The sequence below is a fragment of the Varanus komodoensis genome, unplaced genomic scaffold, assembly GCF_004798865.1.
Source record: "Varanus komodoensis strain SLA01 unplaced genomic scaffold, ASM479886v1 scaffold73, whole genome shotgun sequence".
NCBI lineage: Eukaryota > Metazoa > Chordata > Lepidosauria > Squamata > Varanidae > Varanus > Varanus komodoensis.
In genome coordinates this window covers 674,870-702,723 of record NW_025336386.1, presented here as the reverse complement: position 1 = coordinate 702,723, position 27,854 = coordinate 674,870, and the positions used below count along the sequence as shown (strand labels likewise).

Sequence of the window (27,854 nt, the reverse complement as noted above, 5' to 3'; positions counted from 1 at the left end):
GGTTATGCCGTAGTGGCACCGTACCGGTTAGTAAAGAACAGGTTGATTTTCTTAGGACCCAAGTCTATGCAAGTTCCAGACGGCTGGTGTGGAGGCGAGATGCCTTTGACGGGAGATAATCAGGCCAGCTGGGAGGAAGAGGATGAAGTTGAGATCAGAATGTGGAACAGTAACTCAGTGCAAGATACGAGTGTCTCTTCACACTGGCCGCCTTGTTCCAAAAAGCCTCCCTTGAAGGTAACCAGCTTGAGCTTGCAGGGTGGGCCAGGCAGTCTGGGTTGGGCTGTCTTCTGTGGGAACAGCTGCCCTCATCCCTGTGGGGGGGTGGGGGGGGGGTGATCATTGATTTTATTCTGATAGCTTTATTTCAGTAGCTGAAGCATTCTGAATGGTCTACAGCAACACACAGTTGTAATGTGCAGGCAACAATAAAAGCGTCATATAAATCCCAATGCAAAATATAAAGGCCAAATTTAAACAAATTGTTTATTTAAACAACAGCAATTTAAACAAATCATAGCTTGCATAATAGCTGCACAATAGCTTACGCAAATTCAGTGAGGGCCTGTTTCTGCAGCAGACATGAGCCCCAGTGTAACACTAAACTAATCAGAAGCCCTGTGGTAGAGGACAGATTTCACCTGCCCCTGGAAAGATGTTGGGGTCGGTGCCAGGCAGGCTTCAGTGGAGAGCTGGCCCCATAACTGGGGCACCACTGGAATGAGTTCTCCTGTTCCTGCCGCCTGTTGGGGATCCCTCCAAGGTGGCGATCCAAGGCAGGCCCCAGATTGGATGGCAGTGTCAGGATGGATTGCAGCCATCCAGGTGCCATCAGGGATTGTGTTCTGCGCTGTATAAGGCTGTAGAGACTTTATGGGTACTTTGCAGCACCTGGCATAAGAAGTGGTGGGGCCCTCACAAGAGGCAGCAGAAGCCCATCTACTGCTCCCTGGGTTTGCACATTAACAATTCAATAAGTAAAGCATTATTTCCAGTAAAAACATCCATTCCATCAGCAGGTGCACCAACCGTGTTGCTTTGTACAATAACCAGATTGGACGATATCTGATATTAAAAATGATTAAAATTTTAAAATTCATTAAAATACCAACCTAAAATTAGAATTAAAAATTAGAATTAAGACTCTTAATAGTTAAAATACTCTGAAAATAAAAAAAGTATTTGCCTGGCGCCTGAATGCATTCAAAGGTGGCACCTGGCGCACATCTCTGGGGCACTGATTCCATGAACATGAATGGGGTGCCACGTCTGAGAAGGCCCTACACCAGGTAGCCACCTCCCTAGCATCCTTTCAGAGTGGCTCCCAAAGCAGGACCTCCGATGAAGACCTTCGGGTTGGGGTAGCCTTGTGTGGATGGAGGCACTCCTTTAGTTGCCTTTGAGTGTTTCCCCTCTGTAGGCCGTAAGGATTACGATCCCCTTGAGTGTTTGGACAGCCCTTTTGGCTGAGCCTGAGGGAGAATCTACCCCGTCTTTCTGGCTGCACGCCCACCTGCTCTACAGGGGCATCTTTGGCAGCTTTGCCATTACCTGCAGCCTGTGCCACGTGTTTCCTGGACAGGTGCCTGCCAACAGCTGCCTTTCTACCTCTGAAGCTTTCCTGTTTCTTTTTCAAGGGAACAACGAAAAATGGAAACAAGCAAGAGGAGATGTGGATCAACCCATTTGTGAAGCAGTTTGCAAGTCTGGGCTTTCCTGTAAGTTCCGCAGCTTGATGGGTCCCTCGTTTCTGGACAGCTGCGCGCTGCCGCCCCCTCGTTTCCACAAGCTTAGTTAAAATGCACTCGATGAACTTCTTTCTTCCAAGAGTGGGAGTATGTTCAAATACTGCCTATAAAGCTTTCTGAGGCTGGTCTTGTTTATTACTTTAGAGAGAATCACCAGAAGAATTGATGCACAGCAATAAGATGGACATAGCTGGTGGTAAGTGCAGGCTCAGGGTGGGAGGGTGGCAGAAAGGGGGCTCTGCGTTTGTTGTATGACTTTAAAAATACGTTCTTGGTTCTAAAGCAGTTTAGAGGGATGCTCCTTTTAAAAACATCTGCCCTCTGTGGTCTTGGCACATCACACCGACCGAGGCTCTGCATGAGTTTGGCTCCGCAGCCAGGAACCTTGGCTAGCTGAGGAAGTTTTGGTCGGAGCTCTCCCACCTTGCACTGTCCACACCCTCAGCGGGGCCTGCTCCACTCAGTTCCCTTTCTACCGTCTTTTGTAGGCGATCTTCCTGGTGATGAAGCGAGAGAGCACAGAAGTCAGAACCCTGGCTTGTTCTTTCTTTCTCACACTTTCCCTGTCCTCTCAGGTTTTATTCTTTCTGTCGCATTTGTTTCAGTGCTGTTTCTTTCGTGGTCTGCCTGAGGGTGTCGCACCACTTTGGGGTGTCTTTGAAAATGTGCCATTGTGGCAGTAAACTCAGTCCAACCGAGAGGTGTTCGCCTTGGTCTTTTGTGTTGGGAAGAAGGGTGTAAAGTGGGTGCCAGTTGGTCCTCCAGATCAGGGCTGCGCACAAACTCAGGCGATCTGTGCGAATGCGCAGATGCTTAAGTACACAACCTGTACCTAGCTCACGGTGAAAGAAGGGTGACCAAACCCCAGTAGGCTACAGCCATCACTGGTGTTTCCTTGCTGCTTGTTTCCCGTTCCGCCTGAAGACCGCGTCTTGCAGATCCCTTGTTCTGTGGCACGTAGGCAAGCCGCAGAACTTGCCCTCCACGCCAAAGACCGCACTGGCCTTGTGGAGCGGTTGTGGCTGAGGAGGTGCCTTAGAGCCTCACACATCGCCTGTCACGCACAGAACTTGGGCAGGAAAGGACAGGGAATCTCTGTGTAAAGCAGCTGCACGAAACCCCTTTTGCACTTTCCCTAGGAATTTTGGCTGACAAGCGAGCAGAAATGGAGAAGCACAGTCTGAATGTTGGTGAATACAGTCGGGTGACAGGGAAAGGCCCGAACTCCCGTCCCCAGATTTCCAAAGAGTCTTCCGTGGATCGAATTCCTTATTTTGATAAGGTGAGAGTCTGTCGCCTTTCGGGGAACAGCAAAGCAGCAGTGGCTGCCCTGCACAGGTGGCAGGGGTCCCGTTGGACTCTTTCCTGAAGAGTTTGTGTAGTCTAACCTTTAATCGAAATGCCTTACGCTTGCCAAAGGAGGGGTCAGCAGAGGCTTCTTTCTCCGTAACCGTTGAAATGTCTTGTTCAGCGTGCTGCTCACGTCCCCAGGCTGCCGCCTTCCCTTCCATCCAGGGTCGAGAACAGCGGAGCCTCCCGAGAGGTGCTGATGTGTTACCACTTAGCATCGTGTTCCAGGCAGGAAAATGAAAGTACTTCTGTGTACAAACTGTGTGTGGCAAGGCAGCATCCTCCACCAGGAGGATCTGATGTGGGTGCTGTCAGCTCTAGCCCTCCCGGCAGGGAGCGCCTCCTTTTCCAGTGAAGAGGGACACAGAGAAAACACATTGGACTAGCGTGCTTGCCCAGTACTGGCTGGCTGTGTAAGAGCTGTCTGGCTTTGGATTGCAACGACAGTAACCTCTCTCTTGTTTTCTGCCTCCCTGCCTGTCACTGCTGGACTTGGTCTGCCTCTTCTGTTCTGCCATCCTGCTGCTTGGCTTGCGGTCCGATCGCTGCTCCTCCAACTCACCTGTCAACCAGGATGGCCTTGTTGTAGCTGACGATTCCCCAAACGTGCAGTTCATGTCCAGTCAGAATGCGAAGCTTCCCTCTTCCAACAGTGCACTACCTAACTACCCCCTCGGTTCTGTCACAGGGCTGGGTATGCAAAACTTGAACTCTGTTAGACAGGTAAGGCCCTGAGCTTCTTTGCCCAGTGGTTTTCAGCAAAGCAGTTGGTAATGTGCTGCCTCGGGTGCCTTAATTTGAGGCACTTGATGGCGATGAGGGACCGCTTCAGCATGTGGCCCTCTTCCAGAGGGTGGGCGCTGTGCGGCAAGCTCTGCATGCGTTCTGCAGGCCCTCCAGAGGCGGGTCTTCCAGAAGAGGCGTGCCTCCAGAGGGCCTTTGGGGAAAGCGAGGCGCACTGCCCGTGTCCTCCACAGTGTCATCCCTGAGGAGAGCCTCTGTCCACTGTGCCGTACCGACAGCCGTGCTCAAAAAATCGCTTCTCTTTCTGGCTTGTCTTACGCCACCCCATCGTTCACGTGTCGGCTGGGCTGTTTCCTTCACTTCTTGTTAGCACCTTCGCTAGTTGCAGAACTCTTCTGCTACTGAAATACCCCCACAGCTGGCACACTATTTGCACTTTGCCCTTGTTCTGTGCTTAGCTTCTGTCTGCCTCTAGAACGGAAGGGAAAGGCCATATTACGTGGTCCGGCTGCTGCTTTGAAAAGTTCAGGGACTGTTTTGCATTTTCTTTTATTTGTTTATTTAGAAGCATAGAAACAGAGGGAGTTAGAAGGGTCCTCCTAGGCCATCAAGTCTGACCCCCGGCTCCAGCCAGTTCTACCCATGATATGCCTACCATGTGCATGTCCAGCCTATCCTTAAACACCCTCACTGTTGGGGCTTCATCCACCTCCCTTGGAAGCCCATTCCATACCCTTGGGGTCCTGTCAGGAAGAACTTCCTGGCATCCACCCTAAATCTTGGTTCCCTGAGCTTAGCTCCATTGGAACGTGTCCTGCCCTGCAGGGGTAAAAAGGTCATGACTCACCTCTGCGTGGCACCCCCTTACATACCTGTATGTCGCTAACAGGTCTCCTCTCAAGACTGAAAAGATCCAGCTGCCTCAGTCTCTCCTCATATGGCTTACCCTGCAAACCAGCCACCATCCTAGTGACCCTTCACTGCACCAATTCCAGCCTGGCTATGTCCCTCTTGTAATGAGAGGCCCAGAACTGAACACAATACTCCAGCTGTGGGCGCACCAGAGTGCTACAGAGTGGCAGCAATACCTCTCTCAATCTAGAAGCCACACTTCTGGCTATGCATCAAAGGGTGGTGTTTGCCCTCTTGGCTGCTGCGTCACACTGCTGGCTCATGTTCAGCCTGCAGTCAACCAGCACCCCGAGGTCCCTTTCACAAGTTCTGCTCTCCAGCCACTTGTTCCCTAACCTGTACTTATGACGCCCATTCCTATGCCCCTTTATTCATAATTTTATAGATTAAACCATAGCCCCAGAGGGCTCTCTGGGCAGTTTTAGTCTGAAAGCAATTATCTGAGACAGGAGAAAAGACAGGTAGAGGCAGCCCTGTGTAAAAGCATCACTCAGTCTTTGACCCAGTGTTCCAGCTCTGGTGGCTTTTACATGTTTTTCCAAATATATTTACATGTGTGCCAGTAGCCCTTGCAGTGTTCTGTCTAGAAGAGAGAGAGATGGTGAAGGGGTGATACATGTTCACGAAACAGAGTTCAACTTGTATTTTTACATATGCATACTTCCTACTGCAAGACGAAACACGGCTAGGCTAGTTGTCTTTGCAGCTGCAAGTCGTGGGGGGTGTTGCATGGAAACAGGCAGAGGTTTTGAGGGAAGGAATCTCATCACCCCCTAAGTGTCTGCACCAGGGGTCCTCAACTTTTTCAACGGGGCCAGTTGAAAGGTGCTGGCGATGGGTGTGGGCTGCCAAGGCGATGCGGACAGGGAGTGCGGGCCGGGCTGGGGCAGGGGGTGGCGTGGCAAGGCAGGGGTGTGTGCGCGCGCGGATCGTTTCCTCTGAGCAAGTCCAAAACGGTCTTCTTGCGAGCAAGGTGCTGCTGGGTGCGTGCAAAGCAAGGCGCTGACTTGCTCACTTGGTGGTCGTTTTCTCCGAGCGAGTCCAAAGTGATCTTCGCACAAGCAAGCTGTGCAGCAAGTCCAAAACCTCTATGGCGGGCTGGATCTGGCCCACCATGCCCACTTGAACTTGCCGCCACCCACCTCACCCCACACGCGGGGAGACAGCGGTTTGCTCTCTCGGAGAAAACGATCACCAAGCGAGCCAGCCGCTGCCCTGTGCGCCCGCCCCTCCCCTCCCCTCGCAGCACACGCCCTCTCATGCCTCGCCTCACCTTGCCTCGCCTCAGTGCACCCGCACGGCCCACACGCACCCCCGGCACCCCCTCTCTGGTCCGCGCCCGGCACCGGCAGCTTCCAGCTGGCCCCCTGGTGGAAAAGTTTGAGGACCCCTGATCTACACGGTATTCAGAAATCTAATTTAAAAGTGCTGCATGGGCTGAACACAACACGGGAAGGCTGGGCCAGGAAGCCACGCTTCTCTGGCTGTCTCAACGGGCGCTGCGGTGCCACGGCTTGGGGGGCCGCAGGAGCGGTGCTGGAGGGCGCAGCCAGTTCTCACCTCTGCCTTTCTCTTTGCAGAATGGCAACCCCACGATGTTTGGAAATCTAACCGCACAGCCCCGAAATATGCCGCAGTCTCCAGCACAGTCCAACCCCCGTGCACAAGTGCCTCCCCCGTTAATCTCCCCTCAGGTGAGGCTGCAGTGGTGGGTGGTGATCGGTGCGTGCGTTGTCGCTGCTGTTTTGGCCTGGTTTGGCTTTTTTGTCGAGGCATTCCTGCTTCAAAAGCGATGGGGTGGCACGAACGGATGCTCCCTATTTAACGAACAGTGTGCACAAGTTAAGGAGCTTGTGGTGCCTCTCAGAACAGTGACCCCCTCCCCCACCTCCACACAGCGAGATGCAGTTCCTTCTCTTGGAAATGGGTCGGAAGGTGCCAGAGTTCCCTCCCGCTCACGTTCCGCAAGGCCAGGCCTCTGCTCGACGGGCGTCCTGTACAGGGCATTTGATGCCTCTGTGTACACATGCCCAGCCCAGACTCAGCTGGGTGCAGCGGTTTCCCACGTTAGACATGGTCACAGTCTTAAGTCGTGCTGTTCTCACAACCGAATGCCCTGTGCAAAGGATGATGTTGCAAAGGATTGGTGGGGTACCTTGGAACCAGTGGCATCCTCCCCGGCTGGAGCAAAGCAGAGCAAAGTCTCCCTGCCCGTCACCACCTCACTCGCCAGTTCCTCGTTCTGTGGCAGGGCTTGCGAGAGCTCCCTGGGCTGCCCTTTCCTCGTGGGGACTCCGTCTTGCTGGTGACTGCCTGGCCAGCTCACATCCAGGGCTTACGCTCTTCCTGCCCTGCAGGTCCCTGTCTCGCTGCTGAAATACACGCCCAACAGCGGGGGGCTGAATCCACTCTTTGGCCCGCAACACGTAGCCATGCTGAACCAACTCTCCCAGCTGTCTCAGATCTCCCACTTGCAGGTAAGTGGGGCAGCCTTGTTTCCACGCCTCCCGTGTCCTTTTTCTGAGCCAAAAGGATGCCCTCCACCCCAACTCCTGCTGACCCCTGTCCTGTCCTGCCACAGCGGTTGCTGGCCCAGCAGAGGAAGATACAGAACCAGAGGAGCGTGCCTGCCGGTTGCCGTCAGCTGGAGCAGCAGGTATGGCCGGGCCTGTTTCCCCCCCTCAGTGCAAGTGGCATACTTCCTCTGCTTATCTGCGGGAGGGCGCTTTGTATTATGCCTGTCTCTGCAGGCCCACAAACCCCTTCTGGACTCCTCTGCCGCAGCCCTCTCAGCGGGGCGGCTTGCTGTGGAATAGAAATGCCTCTGCGGAATCCGGGAATCCTGGCCTCGCAGTGTTGGAAGCGGCCAGAGGGCCAGCCCCCCGCTCAGGGCAGGATTCTTGAACAGAGGCGGAAGGGTCTGCCCTGTGTATAAACGTCAGCGAGCGTTTCTGTGCGCAGGGGCTGGTGTGGAAAGAGCCCTCTGGGCTGCTGCTGCTTTCCCCCCCTTCCTGCGTGGTCCTTCCCATGGGCATCCGAGGGCAGTTGTCTCCTCGCTCCTGTGCTGGATGAAGTTTTTTTAAAGTCCAGGCTACTCAAGAAATGGAATTTCTTTTAAATGCTACCTGTAAAGTTTCTCTTTTTGCAGCCCAAAGTGATTTTTTTATTTTGGACAGAACAGAGCATAAATGCAGACAGTTGGGATACATTACATACCAAAATATATCAATAATATTAACATCTGCAACCCAACTGATAACTAAAAAAAACACAACAAAAAAAAATTGTGTGCCCGCTCCCCAGGAGACCAGTTTATATCTCCATTTTACTCCATATAATATAACAATTAACAATATATAATATACTTTATAACCATATCTCCTCCAAAAATGCATGTTCTCAATTAGGCTTGCAATCTATCCCTTCTGTCAGTACTGCTTTTATAGACTCTTCCCATATTTCATTATATTCATTTACTTTTATTACCCCTTTTTAAATTTTTATTCTGTTGTCAGTTTATCATTAACAATCATATTCCATATTTCATTATACCATTCATTCCTTTGTATAACCCAATTTTGTTTCCAATATTTAACCATTACTAAACTAGCTGCCATTATCAGATTTAGGATCAGTTCTTTCTTAACTTCATTTATATCTTTTTTTCGATCAGCAGGAATAACACAATTCTTGGTGACATTTTTAGATTTATATCTAGAATTTCTCTCATTTCATTAAACACCATAACCCATATCTTTTGTATATCATCACAATCCCACCACATATGTTTATAAGTTCCAATCTCTTTTCCACATCTCCAACAAATATTAGAATATTTATCATCAATTTGGTTTAACTTATCTGATGTTAAATACCATCTCCATATCACTTTATATCGATGTTCTTTAATTCTAACCAACCTATTCTTGTGTACTCTTTTATTCCAAATATTCTTCCAATCCTCATCTTTTATTTAATATCCATTTCCCAAATTGATTTCAAACTTTCTGTCTGTTCCCCTAATTCTATCAGTATTTTATAAATTTTGGCAATTCTTCCTTTACCTGTATATTCTTCCTTAATCTCACATTCTTTTACAATCCCTTCACATTTTGTTAATTGTGATTCTTCCTCCTTAAATTTCCCCTCCATCTTTATCCATTTTTCTAATTGTATTAAATTTAACCAATTTAATCTAGCTTCTGCCAATACACTCCTTAATTGTATTATATTTTTATCTTATTTTTCCGATCTCCTCATTTATATATTTGATTATTTTTTAGTTTATTAATCAAATCCTTTGATTCTATTTTTGGGAATTTCTCCATTTCGACCACTGGTGTTAACGAAGAAATTCCTGGCGTTAATTGCTGTCTCCATTTTTCCCATACTTCCATCATATTTTTTAGAAAGAGATTTTGAATTCTCTTAATCTTTTTTATATCCTTTTCAAACTAATATGTCTCTAAGTGATCACCTATTTCCCTTAATTCTTTTAATTCAATATCACTCCCTATTAGTTCTTTGCTTTGGGCTATAATGTCTGGAACTCTCTTTAATTGATTAGCAACCCAATACTTTTTAACATCTGGAATACCTACCCCCCTTTTTTTGTGATTCATACCATAGTATTCTTGCTCTCTTCCCTCCATTACAATATACCTCCAATGACTTCTGTATTTCCTTTAATTCCTGATCATAAAACTTAATTGGAATCATCCAGAACAAAGAATTAATCTTTCGCAAAATTTTCATTTTTATTACTGCTATTCTTCCAAACCATGATAATTTTACCTTTTCATATCTTCCTTCTTTAACTTCTCATATTTTTTCATTTTTAATTCTTGACTATTTTTTGGAATATCAATTCCAAAATATCTTATACTGTCTACTATTTTTAATTTATATTTTTCTTTTAATACATCCAATTCTTCACTATTGTGATTATATAACATCATTTCTGATTTTCCCAATTTACTTGTAACCCACTATACTTCCTAAATTCCTTTAAATGTGAATATATTCTCTCTATAGAATATATTGGATCTTGAAATGTTAACAGTATATCATCTGCAAATAAATTAATTTTAATTTTCTGTCATACTCCAATTCTTTCTGTCTGTATATCATTTCTAATTGCATTTGCCAGTACTTTCAACATTAAAGCGAATAATATTGGGGGTGAAGGGCATCCCTATCTTGTTTCTCAGCTTAAGGTTATTGTTTCTGTAATACCATCATTTACAATTATTTTTGCCGTATTTTCTGAATATAATTGATTTATTACTTTCTTAATTTTTTTCCAAATCCCATCTTTTCTATTAGAATTTTCATTGTTGGCCATTCCACACAATCAAATGCTTTCAATATATCTAATGCTAATATACTTGCCTTTAAACTTTGCTTCTTTATATAATAGTTAATATTTAATATTCTCCTTCAGCAACTGACAATTGTCAACCTTTTATAAACCCACATTGATCATTCTTTATATATTTATCTATAAATCTATTCAATCTGTTCAGCAATATCAATGTAAAAATCTTAGTATCTTGATTAATAAGGGATATTGGTCTATAAGATCCAGGGTTTGTAAGATCTTTATTAAGTTTTGCTATCAATACCATCGTGGATTGTTTCCAAGAATTTGGAATTCTGTCCCCTTCCATTATTTTATTAAACATCATGTTTACCTTAGGAACTAACAGTTTTTTTTAAAATGTTATAATATCCATCAGATCCTGAATTTATTAATAACTTCCAATATCACTTATTCTATTCAAGTTTCCATGGTTTCTTTATCCTCTTCTCAAATTTTACACTTTAAATTCTTTTCTATATGTGACTTTCTTTCAAATCTAATTCATTTCCCTTATATAACTTTTCAAAAAACCTTTGAAAAATTAAGAGTTTTTCTTTCATCTTGTTACATCTTTCCCCTCTTTCATTCTTTATTACTCCAATTGTTTCCCCTCTTTCCCCTCTTTCATTCTTTATTACTCCAATAGAAATGTAATAATAATAATAATAATAATAATAATAATAATAATTAAACTTTTTGCTTTTTGACTTGTGTGGCTCTGGCCAGCATTTTGGCATTTTTATTACTATTTTCATAAAATTCTCTTTTTAGGTAAATTAGATTTCTTTGAACTTGTTCTATTTCAATATTTTGTTTTTCTTTACTTTTAGCTGTTAATTCTAGCATAATTTTGTTTTCTCTACTTTTTCTCTAATTCTTTAATTCTAATCTTGATATATATTGCTCTTTTTGTTTTTTTAGATTATATAAATATTTTATTCCTAGTCCTCTTACCACTGCTTTCATTGTATCCCATATTACATTTGTATTACTACCTCCTTTTTCATTTATTTCCCCTATTTCTTTTAATTCTTTTTCCATTTTTCTAAAATCTTCTCAATTTCAAAAATCCTTAGTTCTATCCTCCATCTATTTGCCTATCAATAGTCACATTTTCACTTCCATTGTTATCATTGCATGGTCTGATATTTTAATTACTTTTATATCCGCATTAACTATTTTAGACAATATTTCTGGTGTTACAAATATATAAACTTTTCTTGAAAAAAATTGTATCTATTTGAATAAAAAGTATAACTTTTCTTGTTCCCATTTAACTCTCTCCAAACATCTTTAAATCTGTTTTTATTAATAAATCTACTTAAATCTGTATTATTATATTTTATATCTAACTTTGATGGGTTAGATTTACCTTTTATCCATAACCATATCACCCGCCATTATCACATGTTGTTGTTGTTAGTCGCAAAGTTGTGTCCGACCCATCGCGACCCCATGGACAACATTCCTCTAGGCCTTCCTGTGCTCCACCATCCCCCAGAGTCCACTTAAGCTCACACCAACTGCTTCCGTGACTCCATCCAGCCACCTCATCCTCTGCCGTCCCCTTCTCCTTTTGCCTTCCAATGTTCCCAGCATCAGGCTCTTCTCCAGGGAGTCCCTCCTTCTCATTAGGTGGCCAAAGTATTTGAGTTTCACCTTCAGTGTCTGGCCTTCTAAAGAGCAGTCAGGGTTGATCTCCTCTAGGACTGACCATTTTGATCGCCTTGCGGTCCAAGGGACTCGCAGGAGTCTCCTCCAGCACCACAATTCAAAGGCCTCAATCCTTTGGCGCTCAGCCTTCCTTATGGTCCAGCTTTCACAGCCATACATTGCAACTGGGAAAACCATAGCCTTGACTATATGCACTTTTGTTGGCAAGGTGATGTCTCTGCTTTTTAGTATTATCACATTATCACATATACTCTTTTTATTTCTTTTATTTCTTTATACACGTTATCATAAAACCCTCTTTGATTTATATTAGGTGTGTATATATTAGCTAAAGTCACCTCTTGTCCATAAATCAGACTTTGTATTATAAGAAATCTCCCCAAATGATCTCTTTTTATAGCTTTTGTTTTAAATCCACATCTTTTGGCAACAAGAATTGCAACTCATCTTGCTTTTGATGTACCGTATGATTTTTTGTATACATCTGCCCAGTATAATTTTAATTCATTTGCTCCATCTTTCTTTTGATGTGTTTCTTGTAAAAATATAACATCTGCTTTTTCCTTATAAATAGATTTTTCAATTCATTTCAGCTCATTTATGTCTTTCTCCCAAGCTGTTTAAATTCCAAGACACTATCTTCAGTGTTTTTCCCATTCTTTCAATGCATCAGATGTTCTTTTTGGTCTTCATATGTGATTAAACAAACACTCGAACAAAAACTTAACAAAAAACCAATTAGACTTACCCCTACCCCCACCATATTCCCCACTACATTTATGTATAGAAACCCCCTTACCCATCTTCTGGAGATATTCTCCTCCCCGCTGCTTCAGGCTTCCAAGGGGAGGGGAGGCTCCCCTGTATAGACCACAGACACCCACTTCACCCTCCCCGACCATCTATACCCTTTATTCTATACTCAAATTTCTCTCATATTTATTATTTGAAACAATTTCAGTAATAACTACAACACTACCAAATACAATATATTCTATATCTATTACATATAGATCTTCTTATCTTTTCATATTTCATACTTCCTTCTTCTGAATCTCCTTTCTGTCTCTACAGAGAAAGTAAACCTCCTGCTGCTATACCCAGCTTCATCTCCTCCCAGTCTTTTCTCTCCTTCTCTGTCTTCCTTCTTGAGAATGTAGACATATCCATTAATTTTCCATTTGTGCTGTGTATTCATCGTCAAGGATAATTCCAAGTGCCTTTAATAATTCCAATGCTTCCTTGTTTGTATCAACTCTATAATATTTTCCATTGTATGAAAACCTCAAAAAAATCGGAAACCGCCAACTGTATTTTATAGAATTCTTCTTTAATATTTGGCAAACTTGGAACATATATCTCCTCCATTGCAAAGTCTCATTAAATAAATCAGGAAGAATCTGATGACCTACCAGAATAATTGATGTCATATTCTGTAATTTCCTCATTAGTTGTTCTTTTTTTGCATATGACCAGAATTGGACCACGATGTCTCTCGGTGTTTTTCTTCCAGCTCTTCTTGGGCCAACTCTGTGTATTCCATCAATATCATAAAAGAAACATCTGGAAGAATAGATTTAGCCCAGTCCAATATTAATTGAATCAATTCATTCTCTTTCCCATCTTCTGGATATCTCTTAAGGTGTAAATTCGTTCTTTGTTGTCTATCCCAAATATCACTGATGCTTTTAGAGACTGGTCTATTTTGATCATCTGTCTTACTTAACTCTTTGTCTTGTTCTCTCATCTGAGCTTTCACTTCTGTAATTGTTTGGAGATTCTCTTGAATTTGTTTAGATAAATCTTTTATTCTTCCATCCATGTTATCTGTTTTAATACCTAATTTCTTCAGATCATTCTTCATCTCATCTTTCATATCTTTTAAACCTGTATTCATTTGTGCCTTCATTTCTCTTAATTCCTGTAGAAGTATATCAGAGTTGTTCGGCTGTGTTGACGTCATTGATTTTTCTGGTGATGCACTCTTTTTCCCATTCATTTCACAACTTTTCTCTACTCTTTTCAACTGCAAATCCAATGAGTGAGGTTTATGAGAAGGATCTTGTTTCAGTTTAGGTCTTTGCCAAACGCCTTTAGGTTCTTGTCTCACTGTTACAGCGTTTAGACATACAGTCTACAGTTGTTATTTCCAACTAAGGAGAGAGCTCTTGAATTTAGTGATCTTATTTGCAGTTCACAATTGCAGTTAAACTTTCAAACAGTACAGTAGTACCTCGGCTCACGAACGCCTCAGTTCACGACCAGATCGGGTCGCGAATAGAAATTTCCTAAAAATTTTGCTGCAGGTCGCGAACTCTGCATTGGGTGACGATGGTGAGCACGCCTGCCTTCCCTGCATGGACATGATCATGGTTGTGCTGATGGGGGAGATGGCTGCAGTCGTGCCCGTCTCCCCCCACCAGCGCGCCTGCGATTGCACCTGTCTCCTCCCCAGCACGCCCACGATCGCACCAGTCTCCCCCCACCCCCCACATGATCGTGGGGAGGGGAGATGGCCGCAATCTTCGTTGTTCTTTGTCACTTTGCTTCAAATTTTTGTGAGTTAAAGAATTAGTTACAGAACAGATTAATCTTATTTCCATTGACCCTTATGGAGAAATTTGACTTGGCTCACGACCAGTTTGGGTCTTGACGAGAGTCCTGGAACAGATTAAGACAGTGAGCCAAGGTACCACTGTCTACAGATCAACAGCTTCAATTTAACATCTAGCCAGCAGAGGGAGCTCAAGTGTTACTATTTGCAACAGTTAGCAAAAGACAGTCTTTCTCTTTCTCAGACCGTACATCACTTCCTCTTCTTATTTATTTATTTTCTTGTTATTTCCTATTTCTTATCTCCGTAGTAGGAACAAAATAGCACAGAGAAGCTAATCCCGGGACGTCGGTTAACTCTTATATACAGCTCTGTCCAAATGTTTTCCCTTTCGGCACTTTCTTGGCCTTCCAGCTGCGCGGGGGGAGGGAGGAAAGTCTCTTCTTATCAAGAAAAACAATCATTCAAGAAAAACAACTTCCACCTTCTCCCCCCCACCACTCCTCAAGCTGCTTTTCAGCTTTTTATAACAAGTGGCAAAGGGGTCTATAACATAAACACTGTTTCTCAGTCCTCAACAGCAGAGATGCAGCTTACTCTGGACCACGCCCAGCAGTTTCAAATTACAAAAACATCTCTTAGTCCATGTCTGTGTTTCAAATCTTCCCAGGAGAGAGACAAAAGAATTAATTTACATTGCATGCATTTTTTCAGTATTTCTTGACCTTAATTTGAGTATATTTTAATCATATTTTTCCCAGTGATCAGGAGGAGTAAGAATTCAGTGTCCGGAGTCCATCCGAGCTAGCTCCACCCCCACCCCCCCAGCCCAAAGTGATTTGTAAAAACATGCCATATGCTGATGTTAATCATGTACAGTCTTAGGTCACGCTGATCATATTTTTTCTGGATTGTCTTGCTGGCTGCTTCTGTCTGGTAAAAATGATAGTACGGCCTTCTGACTGAAGGTCCGCTGAGCTTTGCTGGAAGCTGCTTGGGCCAGGGTGTCTGCAGAGCTTCCACCACCACCCCAGTTTCAGCCACCCACCCCCCAGCATCCCTTCTCACCCAGGTCTCTCTGTTTGTAGAGCCGCTCCCTCAGCCTGCAGCAGCAAGCAATGCAGCTGGACCCGCACCTGCTCCTGAAGCAGCAGCAGCAGCAGCACCTGCCCCCGTCGCAGCAGCTCCATCAGAACCCCGTGAAGTCCTTCCTGGAGAGCGTCGTGTCCCCCGCCACCCCAGAGCTGCAGAAGGCGCCTCCACACATGGGCGCATTCAGCAGCTTTCCCACAGGTGGGCGCCCTCCTCTGCCCCAGCAGCTGCACTTGTCTTGAGAGCAGCCCTCGGCCTCTCCACGCAGCAGCAGGCACCCGTGGCCAGTTAAGCCTTCGGCCTCGCTTGGGACCCCGGGGAAGTCCGCTTGTAGAGATGGCTCTTAAGCGGCCAAGGCGAGGTATGCCGGAGTCACAGGAAGATCCCGCAGAGTTCCTTGATTAGGCTCCTTGAAGGAAGTGAGGTTTTTTCCTCCCACTGTAACCATTTGCAATCTTGCTGACTTCCATTCAGTTAGTTGTTCTCTTTTCTTTGTTTGCCTCTTAGTCATGGTGTAGTAGTGGTATGAGGATTCACCAGGGCCAGAATGAGCAAGGCCTGATAAGTTTGGTGTCTGCTGGTTGTGTGAAAGAGCTGGGTTTTCAGTCTGCGTTGAGCCCGGTTCCAGGAGGCCTGCTCAGCTTCAGCTGTGTGCGACTTCCCACCAGAAAAAACTGCAGCAGCCACACCTTGGAAGCAGGCTGCCTGCCCGTCTGCTTGCCAGCGGCGGCAGCTGCTGGGGGAAGCATGGGAAGAGGCACGTGGTTGGCCGCCGGAGCTGCATGGCGCGCTGAGGGGTCTCCGGTGGCCTTTAGCCTGCACCTTGTCCTGGGACAGGAGGGGGTTTGTTTGGAATTGAGCCTGAGGGCTCCACTTCACACTTACAGGCTCTGCACATGCAGAGCCTGTTGCGGGGAGATTCCACAGCTGCGATTTGCATGGCAGCAGCCCCTCCCCTGCCCCCCAGGGGCTCCTCGCCAGTCCTTGGTTCTTCGACCACCATCATGGATGAATCGGGAAGTACTTTCTCCACCCTTGTGTCACTATTTTTCTCCTTTTTTACCATCCTTATCTAGCCTTCCCAACTTTAGGAACCCTGATTTTGCCTCCCAGGCTAATTTTTTTCCTTCCTCGAAAGGGGAAAAAACCATGGGAGTGTACCTGCCCCACTTCTAGCTGCTTTCCTCCTCGCTCTGCTTCTCCCATCTCTCCCCGCCCTGCAGTGGCACTCAACCCCCTTCAGAGAGAGTGTTCACTGCAGCTGCAAGCTGCCTGCCCCGGGCAGTTGACCACAGAATTGAGGCCTGGGTGGGCATGCTGCCGGCCCTTCACCCAGCAGGCCAGAAATGTGGGACCAGCCATTTCAGGGTGAAATGCAGGCCCCTCTGCCAGGTTTTGCCAAGGACGCTTTGCGCTGGCTTGCCTTGGCTTGGTACTGCAGGAGACTTGGGCATTCACTCTCCGCGCATCACTGGACCCCAGGGAGTGGCTGCATCCTTGCAAGGCCTGGGATAGGGGCCTCAGGGTGGTCGGCCCTGGACAAGCAGGCCACAGTGGCTTTGGCTGTTCGTGTAACCCAGTGTGTTTGCTGCAGGATTGAACTCAAACTTGAATGTAAATATGGACGTGGGCCACAGTATTAAGGAGCCCCAGTCCCGGCTGAGAAAGTGGACGACTGTGGACAGCATTTCTGCTAACACATCACTGGATCAAAATGCCAGCAAAAATGGTAGGTCGACCCGCCAGGCCCGTTCCATGCAAGTGATCCTGTTTCCAAGCATGCTGTCTCAGTCAGAAAAGCTAGAATGGTTTTAGGCAGCTTCCTGTGGAAAGCCGGTAACCACATTCTGCAAAATTACCCTAGTGTAGTGGTCGTCAGCCTCAGTCAGGTTCGAGCAAGGCGAGAGCAGCTGAACCCGAGTGCTCGAGCGCCCTGAGGCATGTGAGCCCCTCATGGTGCCGAGGCTGGAGCCCAAGTCTTGCTTGACCTGGAAAGGTGCCGCGCGGCGCAATGCGGTGGGTGCGGAGGGAGGAGTGAACCTGGAAGGCACAGCTCACGTGCTCTCCTCCCACTCTCCCCCTTCCAGGTGCTATTCCAAGCGGCTTTAGGCTGGAGGAAGCTTCCTTTGTCCCCTACGACTTCGTGAACAGCAGTCACGCATCAGCCAGTCCTCCAGGATCAATTGGGGATGGCTGGCCACGTGCCAAATCGCCGAACGGCCCTAGCAGTGTCAACTGGCCGCCTGGTGAGTCCTGCGAGGATGTGCTCCGCTGTGGGATGGCCTCGCGCTCCCTCCAGCACACACGGCCCCAGGGAGGCCTGCCAGCAGAGCATGGTCGGTCAGACGTAGGCGGCTTGTCCCTTGGCATTCCCTTTCTAAGCAGACTGGCCTTTCCCAGCCCTCAGGAAGCTCCTGGGAAGGGCTAGGCCTTTTCCGAGAATGGGCAGAGTCGGTCTACTCTGAAGGTGGCTTCTCCACCTGCCTGCCTTCCTTCCTCTGCAATCTCGCAGGATGCAGCACTGTCACGGAGAGGGTTCGCTAGCTCTGAACAAGCAATCTGTTTCCAGGCTTTCTGCAATTTGGTAGCACCAGAAATAAGAGCGGACATGTGTCTGTTCCTCTCTTTCTGCTGCTCTTGCATTGACTCCGATGATCCGTAACTTCCAACTTACAGGCCTTTTGAGTACTGCTCCCATATTCGCATGTGGCCACAATGAGAGTATGAGAAACCCTCAGCGGTCACTTGGAGGCAGAGTTGGCTGGGTGCTTCTCCAAGAAATGAGCCTAACCTCCTGGAAACAAAAATTTCTGTCCTAGAATTTCGCCCTGGTGAGCCGTGGAAAGGTTATCCAAACATTGACCCCGAAACTGACCCTTACATCACTCCCGGCAGCGTCACCAACAATCTGTCCATTAACACTGTGCGGGAGGCTGACCGTCTCAGGGACAGGAACAGCGGTACGTCTGGGGGGCTGTGGCACACGGAACCCCAGGAAGCCACGCTCGCCTGCTCCAGAGCAGAGCTTGGCTCTTCCCTGGGGGGGGGGGGCGGGGGGGGGGGCGACGGGCCCCGCGGCTGTGGCACCCCAGAAAAGGCCTTCCAATGTGCGGCAAGGAGATGCTGAGGGGGACGCAGGTGGGCCTGGCCTGGGCCAGGGGAGCCCCCCCACAACTCACGGGAGGTCTCCCCAGCGCTGGGCTTGGACGCCCGCCCTGCCGCCATCGCGTGGGTGGTGGTCTCCTTGCTCCAGGTCCACTCCGCTGCCTGAGTGGCCTGGTGGTGCCGCTAAGGCCCACGGCCGGGCAGCGCGGGAGGCAGTAGGGCCTCCCTGCGAGGAACCGGCCGCAGGCCTGGCGTGCCGGGCAGGGGACTCCTTGCGGGTCTCCACGCGCAGCAGGGGCCCGTCCCGGGCGAGGTCCCGCCTTGGCAGCAGCCTGCAGGGAAGCCTGCGGCACGGGCAGGCATCCTCTCGCCGGGAGGGGAGCCCTGGTCCCTGTGCGCACAAGCAGTGGCCCGTTCCCCGCAGGGTCATCCTCATCTCTGAACACCACGCTGCCTTCAACTAGTGCCTGGTCATCCATTCGTGCCTCCAACTACAATGTTTCCCTCACCAGTACAGCACAAAGCACTTCTTCAGGTGAGGCCAGCGTCACGGAGGGCAGGTGGCTCATCCTGGCCTTGCGGGGCGCGGGCGGTGCTGGCTGGAAGGGGCCGGGCGGCAGTCGCTCTGGGGGCCAGATCGGTCGGGGCGGAGCAGGCGGTCTGGCAGCCAGCGTGGGTCCCCCCCCCCCCGCCCCGCCCCTGCTTCATGTCCAGCTTTCCCGTCTCCCAGCCAGAAACAGTGACTCCAAATCAACGTGGTCTCCTGCTTCCATCAACAACTCCTCTTTGGCTCATGAGCTGTGGAAGGTTCCTTTGCCCCCCAAGAGCATGGCTGCCCCGTCGCGCCCGCCGCCAGGGCTGACTGGCCAGAAGCTGTCGCTGTCTGCGTGGGATAACTGCGTGCGGCTCGGGGGAGGCTGGAGCAATTCGGACGCTGGCTACACCCCTGGTAAGGGCCCTCCCTGCCTCGTGGCGCCACCCGGAGCTTGCGGGAGGCACTCTGGAAAGGCAACCGAGCAGCTTCTCCCCAGCACCAGCCCATTGCCCTTGTGGCAGATGCCGCCACGGTGCTGTGGGGCCAGCTTGGGGGTGCAACAGCCACGCAAAGCGCCTGGGTGGCTGGAGGCGCATGGGGCTGACCGGGCGCTTGTGCCCTGGAGCACGCGTGTGCGCGAGGCCTGGTGACAGGGCATGCGGGCGAACACTGCCGGGGGCTCCCAAGCCCAGCACGTGCCCCGGAGGCCTTCTGCCCCAGTGGGGACTCCCCATGGACTGGAAGCGGTGTGCGAGGCGTCCTGGGAAGAGCGGGCGATTGAGGCGCTTTGTTTTGGAACAGGCAGCTTCCCCTCCCAGATGCCCCAGCGCTAAGCAGGCCATGTCCTCCACAGAGACCCTCACCCTCACCCAACCTGGCGTGGGTGGCAAGGGGGCCTTCAAGCCCCCGGCCGCGCTGTGTAGACGCGCCCTCTGGCAGCCACGGACCTGGGCCTTCCATCTTCTGTCCTGTATCCCGTAGGGGCCAGCTGGGGCGAGAGCAGCTCAGGGAGAATAACCAACTGTCTTGTCCTGAAGAACCTCACGCCTCAGGTGGGTTGAGTGGCAGGCGGGGAGGTGTGCCTGGGGAGCGAGGCTGCCGCTCCCATGGGGCCGCGGGCCTCGCGTCCCACACACGCCCAGCTCAGGTTCCCGTGTTGGGTTGCAGATCGACGGCTCCACCCTGCGGACCCTCTGCATGCAGCACGGACCGCTGAAGACATTCCACCTGAATCTCCCCTGCGGCAATGCTCTGGTCCAGTACGGTTCGAAGGAGGAGGTGATGAAGGCACAGAAGTCTCTCCACATGTATGTATGACCGCGAAGTCGGCGCGTCCTTGAGCTCGGAGCAGCAAATGTGGGCCCTGTGCCCGGGCGGAGGGGTCTGGAGTGCCGAGAGCTCCTTTGGACGCCTGGGGTACGCTTTGCCCCTGCAGGTGCGGCCTGCACGTTCCTTAGCCGATGGCTTCCTTGCAGAGAGAAGCTGTGGTAAAACTGGACTGTGGGCGGCAGAAATGTGGCAATGTGCTTCCGGTCCGGGATGCGAATGGCTGGTGCCTTCTGTCCCTCCTTCCCCCGGATTCCTTTCTGGAATGTGGCCACAGCAGCGCGGCCTTGGAGGGGGCAGCCGCTTAGCATGTTCATGTGCAGCCGGGCCAGGGCAGCCCAGGAGTTGCGGTTTCTGGTGGACCAGGGCCGGAAGAGAGCAGGGGCCCAGTGGCCTCTCTCAGTGCCTTGAGCGAGGGTGGTGCAGGGTTGGGGGGTTCGGGATGTGACTGTGTGCTTTGGCGGGCTCCTTCTCACCCTTCTGCGGCACGTCTGTCTGTCTGTCTGTCTGTCTGTCTCCGGACAGGTGCGTCCTAGGGAACACTACAATTCTTGCAGAGTTTGCCAGCGAAGAGGAGATCAGCCGCTTTTTTGCACAAGGCCCGTCTCTGACCCCTTCCCCGGCCTGGCAGTCCCTGGGCGCTGGCCAGAACCGCCCAGGATCCCTGGATGGCTCCCGCGCGTTCTCCCATCGCAGCGACCTGAACACTCACTGGAACGGGGCTGGGCTGGCGGGGACGAGTGGCGGGGACCTCCACGACGCATCCCTCTGGGGCAGCCCAAGCTATTCCACAAGCCTGTGGGGCTCCCTGGGGAGCAGCGAGGCCGGGGGCCCAAGCAGCCCGTCCCCCCTCCACGCATTCCTCTCCGTAGACCACCTGGGGCCGGGTGGGGAGTCCCTGTGAGCACTGCGCCCCCCCCCCCCCGGTGAATGAAGTGCGACCTCAAAGCAAGCGCGCCGGGCCGGACTGCTCCCACCCACAGCCTTCACCTGTGGAAAAGGTTACGTTGTGCACATGTCTCCACTTTGATCTAGCCCAAAACATGCCAGTTTGAATACTTGAATCATGCAGGCCAATGTTATAATGTGAAACGTTATGGATGTACACTTCCAGATAGTGTTATACAGCAGATAGGCAAGCCAACAGACAGCCCTGCGCAGGATTGGCTTGCTCCTACGTGTGACTTTTTCTTTCTTTGCAACATGCCGATGTTGGAGTTTGAGCTTGTATAGCTTTGCACAGACTCTGCCCTTTCTCCCCTCCCGCAATATTCGAGGTGGCGGCGGTGGCAGCTCTTTTCCTAGAGGACCGACACGTGTTCCTTGCTTCGGACCAGGGTGTGCCCCTATGCCTTGCTGTCCTCTTGCCTGGCCAGCCACCAGCAGTGAAGTGGCAGCCCTGCGGCGCCAAACAATCGAGTGAGACGACTAACTTAGGATTGTGAATGAAAAAGTGTTGCACCTGTTTGTTCATGTGGAATTAAACTAAAGAATGGCGCTCTGCGGTTTTTGAAACTGCACGCACAGCTGTGACTTGCAGCCCAGCCCGCCTGCCAGGGCCGGGTCTTGCACTTTCCATAGGTTTTGTTTTCGTTTGGTTCTTTTCAGAGCCTCCTGCGTTGGGGCGCTGCCTTGTTTACAGAATTTTTCCTTCTTTCTTTGTTTTGAGAAACAATGTTTACTCTTCCATCACTTAAATATTTTTTAGAAACAAAAAATGTGGATGATAAAGATGCTTTCTATCTCTGGGAAAAAACGAGCAGTGTTTGGCCATGTTCCATTTGTGTTTTTCTATTCCCACCTCCTAAATCTAAGAGCATGGCTCTCAGGAAAACCAAGATCCCCAGTAAAACTCCTTGTAGTTTCTTATAGGAACATACCTTTAGCACTGATTAATACTTGCTCTGTAAAACTTCTGCCAAAAATTGCTTCAAAACGCTGGAGTTGCCATCATTTGCTTTCTGATGCTGTCTTTTTAATAATGTGGGGTGGGAAGGGTCATGCTTGGCTCTCAATCGGTAGTTTCTTCCCTGTTTTGCAAAATCTGCCCTCTCGCACCCACCTCCCCCCATTCTGCTCTTCCTGGTCTTGTGACTGTGTTCCATGTTTAACCTTCAAGCTGAAGTAACTATGCAGACTGTAACCAAGGACTTGGACTTACAGAATTTTGTTGTATAAATTTTAAATGTTTAAAGTTCTTGCAAATACTTTTCTTGTGAAAGTGTTAAATCATCTTCCTCTTTTTTGCCACAAATGGTATTATTACCTGATGCTTGTTTAGTTAGAGGATGAAAGACTAAACAAGGATAAAAAAACCCTTTTAATTGTGCCGAAAGATGCTCTCATTTCATTGCCTTGATTCTAACTGTTGTGTCTGAAGATGCAAAAGTCGTCAGTGGCTTTTTAACTGTTTACAAATAGAGTGTGATGGTAAAATGTACAGTTTGGATTGTGCTCGAATTATGAAGTTCCTCCAGATACTAATAAATCATGACATTTTGGCTGCTTACCACAGCTCTGGTGTCCATCTTTCAGTTAGCTGCAGGGCATGGTTGGATCTGTTTGAACTCTCTTAGCTCTGGTGACAAGCTCTTTTCCCTTTACAGGCAGTTCAGATTGCAGAAGCATGCTTGCAAATCTACAGAAAAGGAGGTAATCTTTTTTAAACACTGGCCTTTAATACTTCCAAGTGCAGCTATTTAAAGAAAAGAATTGCTGCTTCTGTGGCCGCCTCCTGGTCAACTTTTCTGCCCTATTTGAGGCAGTCCTGCAGCTAAGCACCACACAACTTCCCAGATGGGTGTGGCTTTTCACCATGGGATGCCAGCCCTGCACTCCTCTCAGAATTGCCTGCCGTTGCTTTGAAGCTCCTCTGTCCATCACCGAACCAAAATTGGCCTCTTGAGACCCACCAGGCAGGTGAACTGATGGTTGATGACCATTTGGGTTCAGCAGCGGCCATCACCACTGGATTAGCTTGCCCAAGGGCTTGCAGTTCCACCTCCAAGCAGCGTCCACGGAGGTTTAAGCGGCGGCTGAGTCTGACTGCTTGATAGCACTGCAGCAGAAAGCCGCCTGTCCAGCTGCTCAGAGCAGACCAGCTCCGTTCTCTCTCAGGCAGAGTTTTGTGCTGGGTCAGGTGCAGCCACTGCTGTGCGCTCAAGAAGCTGAGAGGACCTAGTCTGTGAAAGGGCACCCACCCCCTCTACCAACGGGCAAACACCAAAATACTAGAGCCAGCCAGCAAGTAACAGTAATTATAATGGGGGGGGGGCGTATTTTGGAAAAAGCTGGGTTTCTGCAACATCTTGGCCTCCCTGGGAACCCAGGCTGCGGAGGCGTCCGATGGAATATAGTGCCTGCAAGCAACTCTCATGTTGACGTGCGCTCAGGCAGGCCCTCAAAAAGCCAGCGGGAGAATGGCAGTGCGTATCCTTCACTCTTGAGGTGCTGAAGGTGTTGAATGCTTGGCCTAGGATGCCTCTTGGTGGTGGGGCCTCTGTCCTGCCAAAAGACTTTTTTGCAGGTGTAGAGCTGTTCTGCCGGCGTCTTTCTGCAGGCAGTGTCAGTTCCCTTCTGTAAAATGGGTGCTGCAGCTGATGGCCTCAAAAGAGCACTCCTGGGTATTGCAGCTCAGGCCTCACCTGTCCGGGACTCAGGTTCCTGTGCCAGCCTTCTTTTCGCCTCACCAATTTGCCTTCTAAGAAATGGGCGTGCTGTGACTCAAGACTCCCTGTGAGCTCACCGGCTCCAACTTGGGAGGCCACTGCTGTGGCAAACGTCCACATTTCACAGTGGCGCACACTGGGTCAAGGAGCTGGGGCGGAAGCATTGTAGCGCCACAGTGCGGAGGAGAAACAGGCCCTGGCACAGGCAGGGCTAGGAAGAAATATGCCGGGGTTTGAATGGGAGATCAGGGCTGCCTCGGTATTGGAACTGCCCCCCCCCCAAAAAAGTTCCTTGTGCTTTTTTCTGTCTTGCTCTGAAACTAAAGGGTTGCCTCAATTCACCCCCAACCCCCACAGCAAGAGTTCTGTCTGGCATGCAGAGCTTGTTGGGGTTCGATCTGAGCTGACCAAGCCTCTGTTCAGGCCCGTAGGCGCCTGCCTTTTCCATGGGTGACCCATGCAAGGTAACGTGGGTGTTTCCTTGGCAAGCTGGGATACAAAAATACGGATCTAAATGGTGCTGGACATTTAAAACTGTCCACATGACCCTTGAGAGGCAAGTAAAATGTGCAGAGAAAAGGCCGTGAGCCACCAAGGGTGCTTTGCCAGCTCAGGTTCTCGGGTGACGGGGCAGGGCCCAGGCCACGCTGCCCCCCATCGGGCAGTCCTGTGCATCTTCCGTGGGCCCCACTACACACAGTGGGATGAGGCACGAGGCCCTCCCTCACTGCTGCCGGCTGGGAGACCACACTGCCTCCGAGGGGGTGGCCAGAAGACCAGCCACCACTCGGCCAAGGCGCAAACCACATCCAGCTAGTGCAGCCCAAAGAAGCCGAGATGCTGATGCACGACTGCTTGGAACACGTTTGCAGAGCAGCACGGAGGAGTCGGCATGAATGATTTATTTTGAAGGCCAACACATATTTATACAGCTTTACATACAGCAGCCAACAGAACTGCTCATCTGAGAGCAACAGTGATTCGCTACAGCACAGGGACTCGCCTGGCACTGTCCCCCTTGCTGCGTCCACCATCAGAGCCCTCGGGGAGGAACAGAAGTGCCTGTGAAAGGGAGAGGATGGGAAGGAGAAGCGCACGTTGAAAACTGCAGAAGCGCATGGAGAAATGACGCTCGCCTTTAAAATGCGCACATGCACACCGGGGGCTGCTCTGCGCAGGGGTTTACTGGGCTTTGGCCTGCCCCCGGGCAGGGGACAGCTACCCTGCTCCGCCAGGCCGGGAAAGCTCGGCTTGCATGCGGCTTCCCACTCACCACAACCCAGCCCGGAAAAGCCACAGGGCAGCCCCTGAACACCAAATGGCATTCCTTTCCTGACTGCTTCCTCTTCCTCTTGCCTGTTACAGACAAATCGTAAGAGTCAGGCAAGTGCAACAATGCCTAAGTTGCCTAGCTTCAAAGGGACCCCCACTGCTTCCCCTCAGCCCAAAATTGCAGCACCACCTCATTTCTCCCTTCACTCCCTTCTGGTACTTCATCCAGCCATCTGCCCCCTATTTCACCCTGTCAGTAAAAGCTCCCCTTTCAGGAAAAGCGCTGGTTTTACTAGGACACTCCATGACTTCGCAGCAGAGCTCCTAGCATTACTGTGTACTGGTAAAACGTGCTCGTTACTGGGCCAGCTTGACCAGCCAGACTACACCCAGTCTTACTTATTTTGCTCTTATATTGCCCAGTACCCTGAAGGCTCTCTGGCTTCCATAGCGAGGGCTGTGAGAGAAAGCGGTCCCTTCACACAGGCCCGCAGAGCTTTTCCGGCCTGGCTGCACGTGCCAGAAGCACTCGCTCCCTGAACAAGGAAAGGGAGGTCTCACTTGCTGCCCCGCACTTGATGGTGAGGCAAAATGCCCCCCTTCTTCCACAGCTCAAACACGAGCCACGCCCATACACCAAGGAAGCTTCCACAGGGGCCGCGCCGCTCTGCCAGATTTCCATCTCTGCTGGATCAGAACCCAGCCGCCTCACAGGAGGGAGATATGCAAGGAGCCCAGGACTCCAGCCACCCTCTGCTTCCCCTGCCAGGCTCTGCACCAGATGCTCTTGGAACACAAGCCACTCCGCTTTGCCAGCAGGACTGTTGCACGCATACTTACTCGGCTTGCAAGAAACGCTTATTCATACACATCTTTCTTATCAGCAATATAATCGACAATCTCTTGCGGACACATCAGCTTCTCTGCATCCACATCAGGAATTTCAAATCCTGGAAAAGATTAGGACCATTCAGTCAAGAGTTGACACAAGTCTCAGCACAATATCAACTGGAAGACTTAGCGCACTTCCCAAAAAATCAAGGAGGTCCCTTCTTTCAGGATCAGTAAACTGGGTTCTGCAAAGATGATCTCCCTTATACAAGTGTAAGGACTGTGATGGGGCAGAGCCCACACTTTACCCACAAGTTCCAGATTCGGCTCTGGCAGCAGGTTGTGCCTTTTCCTGAGGCTTAGCTAAGATGCTGTCTGTCGGAGTGCCTTGGCTAGCTGACTCATCCAAGGCATGATCTGTAGCTAGCTAGAGAAGCTAGAAAACAAGCTACCTCACAGGGCTGGAGAAAATGGAGAGGAGCAAAATTATGGAAGCTGCCTTGGGTTCTTGGCAAGAGCAGGAAGGTAGGCTATAGAACAGAACAGTCCCAGTAATCTCAAATCCACTTGAGATTAAAAACTGATGCATACAGACACTGCGGCTGCAGACACGTCTTGCAAACTAACAGCACATGAAGAGATTACCAAATTCATCTTCCATCGCCATGATGATCTCCACTTGGTCCAAGCTGTCCAGGCCCAGATCTTTCATGAAGTGGGAATCTGCTGAGAGCTGGAAGAGAACAGAGGAAATTCTGAGGCACAGCATAACAAACTGGGTTTGTTTAATCATCATTGCAACAGCCCTGAAAGGACGGAAACCAGCAGGGCATGAATGCAGGAGTGACCGTCCTCAGAGCAACACAGGTTTTCCTGCATGGTGTTCTCTTTCACACATGCTGGAGATGTGATTTGGTCCTTCTAACCCCCATCATATTGACATTTATTCTATTGAGAAGTACACAATCAAAATACAGATTCACAGAATGGTACAGTTGGAAGGGGACTACGAAATCATGGCGTCCAACCTCTGCCCAGTGCAAGCCTCCATTTAAAGCATCTCTGGCAGAGGGCTGTCCAATTCCCTCTTGAATGCCTCTAGTGTAGGAAAACCCTTGGCCTCCCTAGGTCATTATTTCCATCTCTCTAACAGTCAGGGAGTTTTTCCTGATGTCCACCTGGATTCCAATTTCCTGTAGCTTAAGCCCATTATTTGGCACCCCACACTCTGGGATGACTGAGAAGAGATCCTGAACCTCCCTTTCTGACACGGAAACGTCACTACATTCTTTTAAAATGACAATGACCATCCCACTGCTCATTCCCTGCTTCCGTCTTGCCTCTGCATGTCAACACGATCAAATCCACTCTCCTGCCTTTATCCACCAGAGTGCCAGTACAGCCATACTGTGCATGGCCTGTTGGGATGGCCACCAACCCAGAGAAGGTGCACCTGAACCTTGCATTCAAAGGCTGAGCTTGTTTCTGGGGCTCCAGAAAGCAAAACCACCAGCCCAAAGTTACCTTTTCCGGATCTATCTTATCGTACAGTTTCAAAACGTAAAGGACCCGCTCTTTGATGCCATCCAAGGTCAGGGGGGGCAGGTCAGCATAATGGCGACACACCTGCGCAGCACCACGGTATGGCATCAAAGAGCGGGTCCTTTACGTTTTGAAACTG

General features: G+C 49.4%; 2 protein-coding genes across 3 annotated transcripts in view; one reads left to right on the top strand and one right to left on the bottom strand.

Moving 5' to 3' along the window:
- Positions 1-22,911, top strand: part of TNRC6A (trinucleotide repeat containing adaptor 6A) — a 41,574-nt gene extending 18,663 nt beyond the window's left edge. Inside the window, exons 8-24 of one of the 2 annotated variants that reach the window (XM_044452523.1) lie at positions 56-237; positions 1,638-1,718; positions 1,893-1,944; positions 2,888-3,030; positions 3,672-3,821; positions 6,335-6,448; positions 7,112-7,231; positions 7,336-7,410; positions 15,433-15,637; positions 17,031-17,165; positions 17,524-17,682; positions 18,256-18,396; positions 18,966-19,076; positions 19,272-19,490; positions 20,058-20,128; positions 20,244-20,383; positions 20,928-22,911. In XM_044452523.1, the coding sequence (XP_044308458.1) occupies positions 56-237; positions 1,638-1,718; positions 1,893-1,944; positions 2,888-3,030; positions 3,672-3,821; positions 6,335-6,448; positions 7,112-7,231; positions 7,336-7,410; positions 15,433-15,637; positions 17,031-17,165; positions 17,524-17,682; positions 18,256-18,396; positions 18,966-19,076; positions 19,272-19,490; positions 20,058-20,128; positions 20,244-20,383; positions 20,928-21,306 (2,477 nt within the window). In that variant the 3' untranslated portion in view covers positions 21,307-22,911. The remainder of the gene's footprint in view (positions 1-55; positions 238-1,637; positions 1,719-1,892; positions 1,945-2,887; positions 3,031-3,671; positions 3,822-6,334; positions 6,449-7,111; positions 7,232-7,335; positions 7,411-15,432; positions 15,638-17,030; positions 17,166-17,523; positions 17,683-18,255; positions 18,397-18,965; positions 19,077-19,271; positions 19,491-20,057; positions 20,129-20,243; positions 20,384-20,927) is intronic. The other variant, XM_044452524.1, reaches the window with a different exon arrangement.
- Positions 22,912-24,957: 2,046 nt separating this feature from the next.
- NDUFAB1 (NADH:ubiquinone oxidoreductase subunit AB1) lies at positions 24,958-27,848 on the bottom strand. Its single transcript, XM_044452627.1, has 4 exons — positions 27,698-27,848; positions 26,819-26,906; positions 26,183-26,292; positions 24,958-25,132 (listed from the first exon to the last, which is right to left on the bottom strand). The coding sequence occupies exons 1-3, from the start codon at positions 27,821-27,823 to the stop codon at positions 26,201-26,203; spliced, it is 306 nt and encodes a 101-aa protein (XP_044308562.1). The 5' UTR covers positions 27,824-27,848; the 3' UTR covers positions 24,958-25,132; positions 26,183-26,200.
- Positions 27,849-27,854: the final 6 nt, after the last annotated feature.

What these genes read in the sequence shown, in the direction of transcription:
- NDUFAB1 (XM_044452627.1), bottom strand. Translation starts at nt 27,823, where the DNA reads ATGCCATACCGTGGTGCTGCGCAGGTGTGTCGCCATTATGCTGACCTG. An exon ending in ATAAGATAGATCCGGAAAAG is followed by an intron (nt 26,907 to 27,697) that starts GTAACTTTGGGC and finishes GTTCTCTTCCAG; the next exon opens with CTCTCAGCAGATTCCCACTT. An exon ending in GGCGATGGAAGATGAATTTG is followed by an intron (nt 26,293 to 26,818) that starts GTAATCTCTTCA and finishes AATCTTTTCCAG; the next exon opens with GATTTGAAATTCCTGATGTG.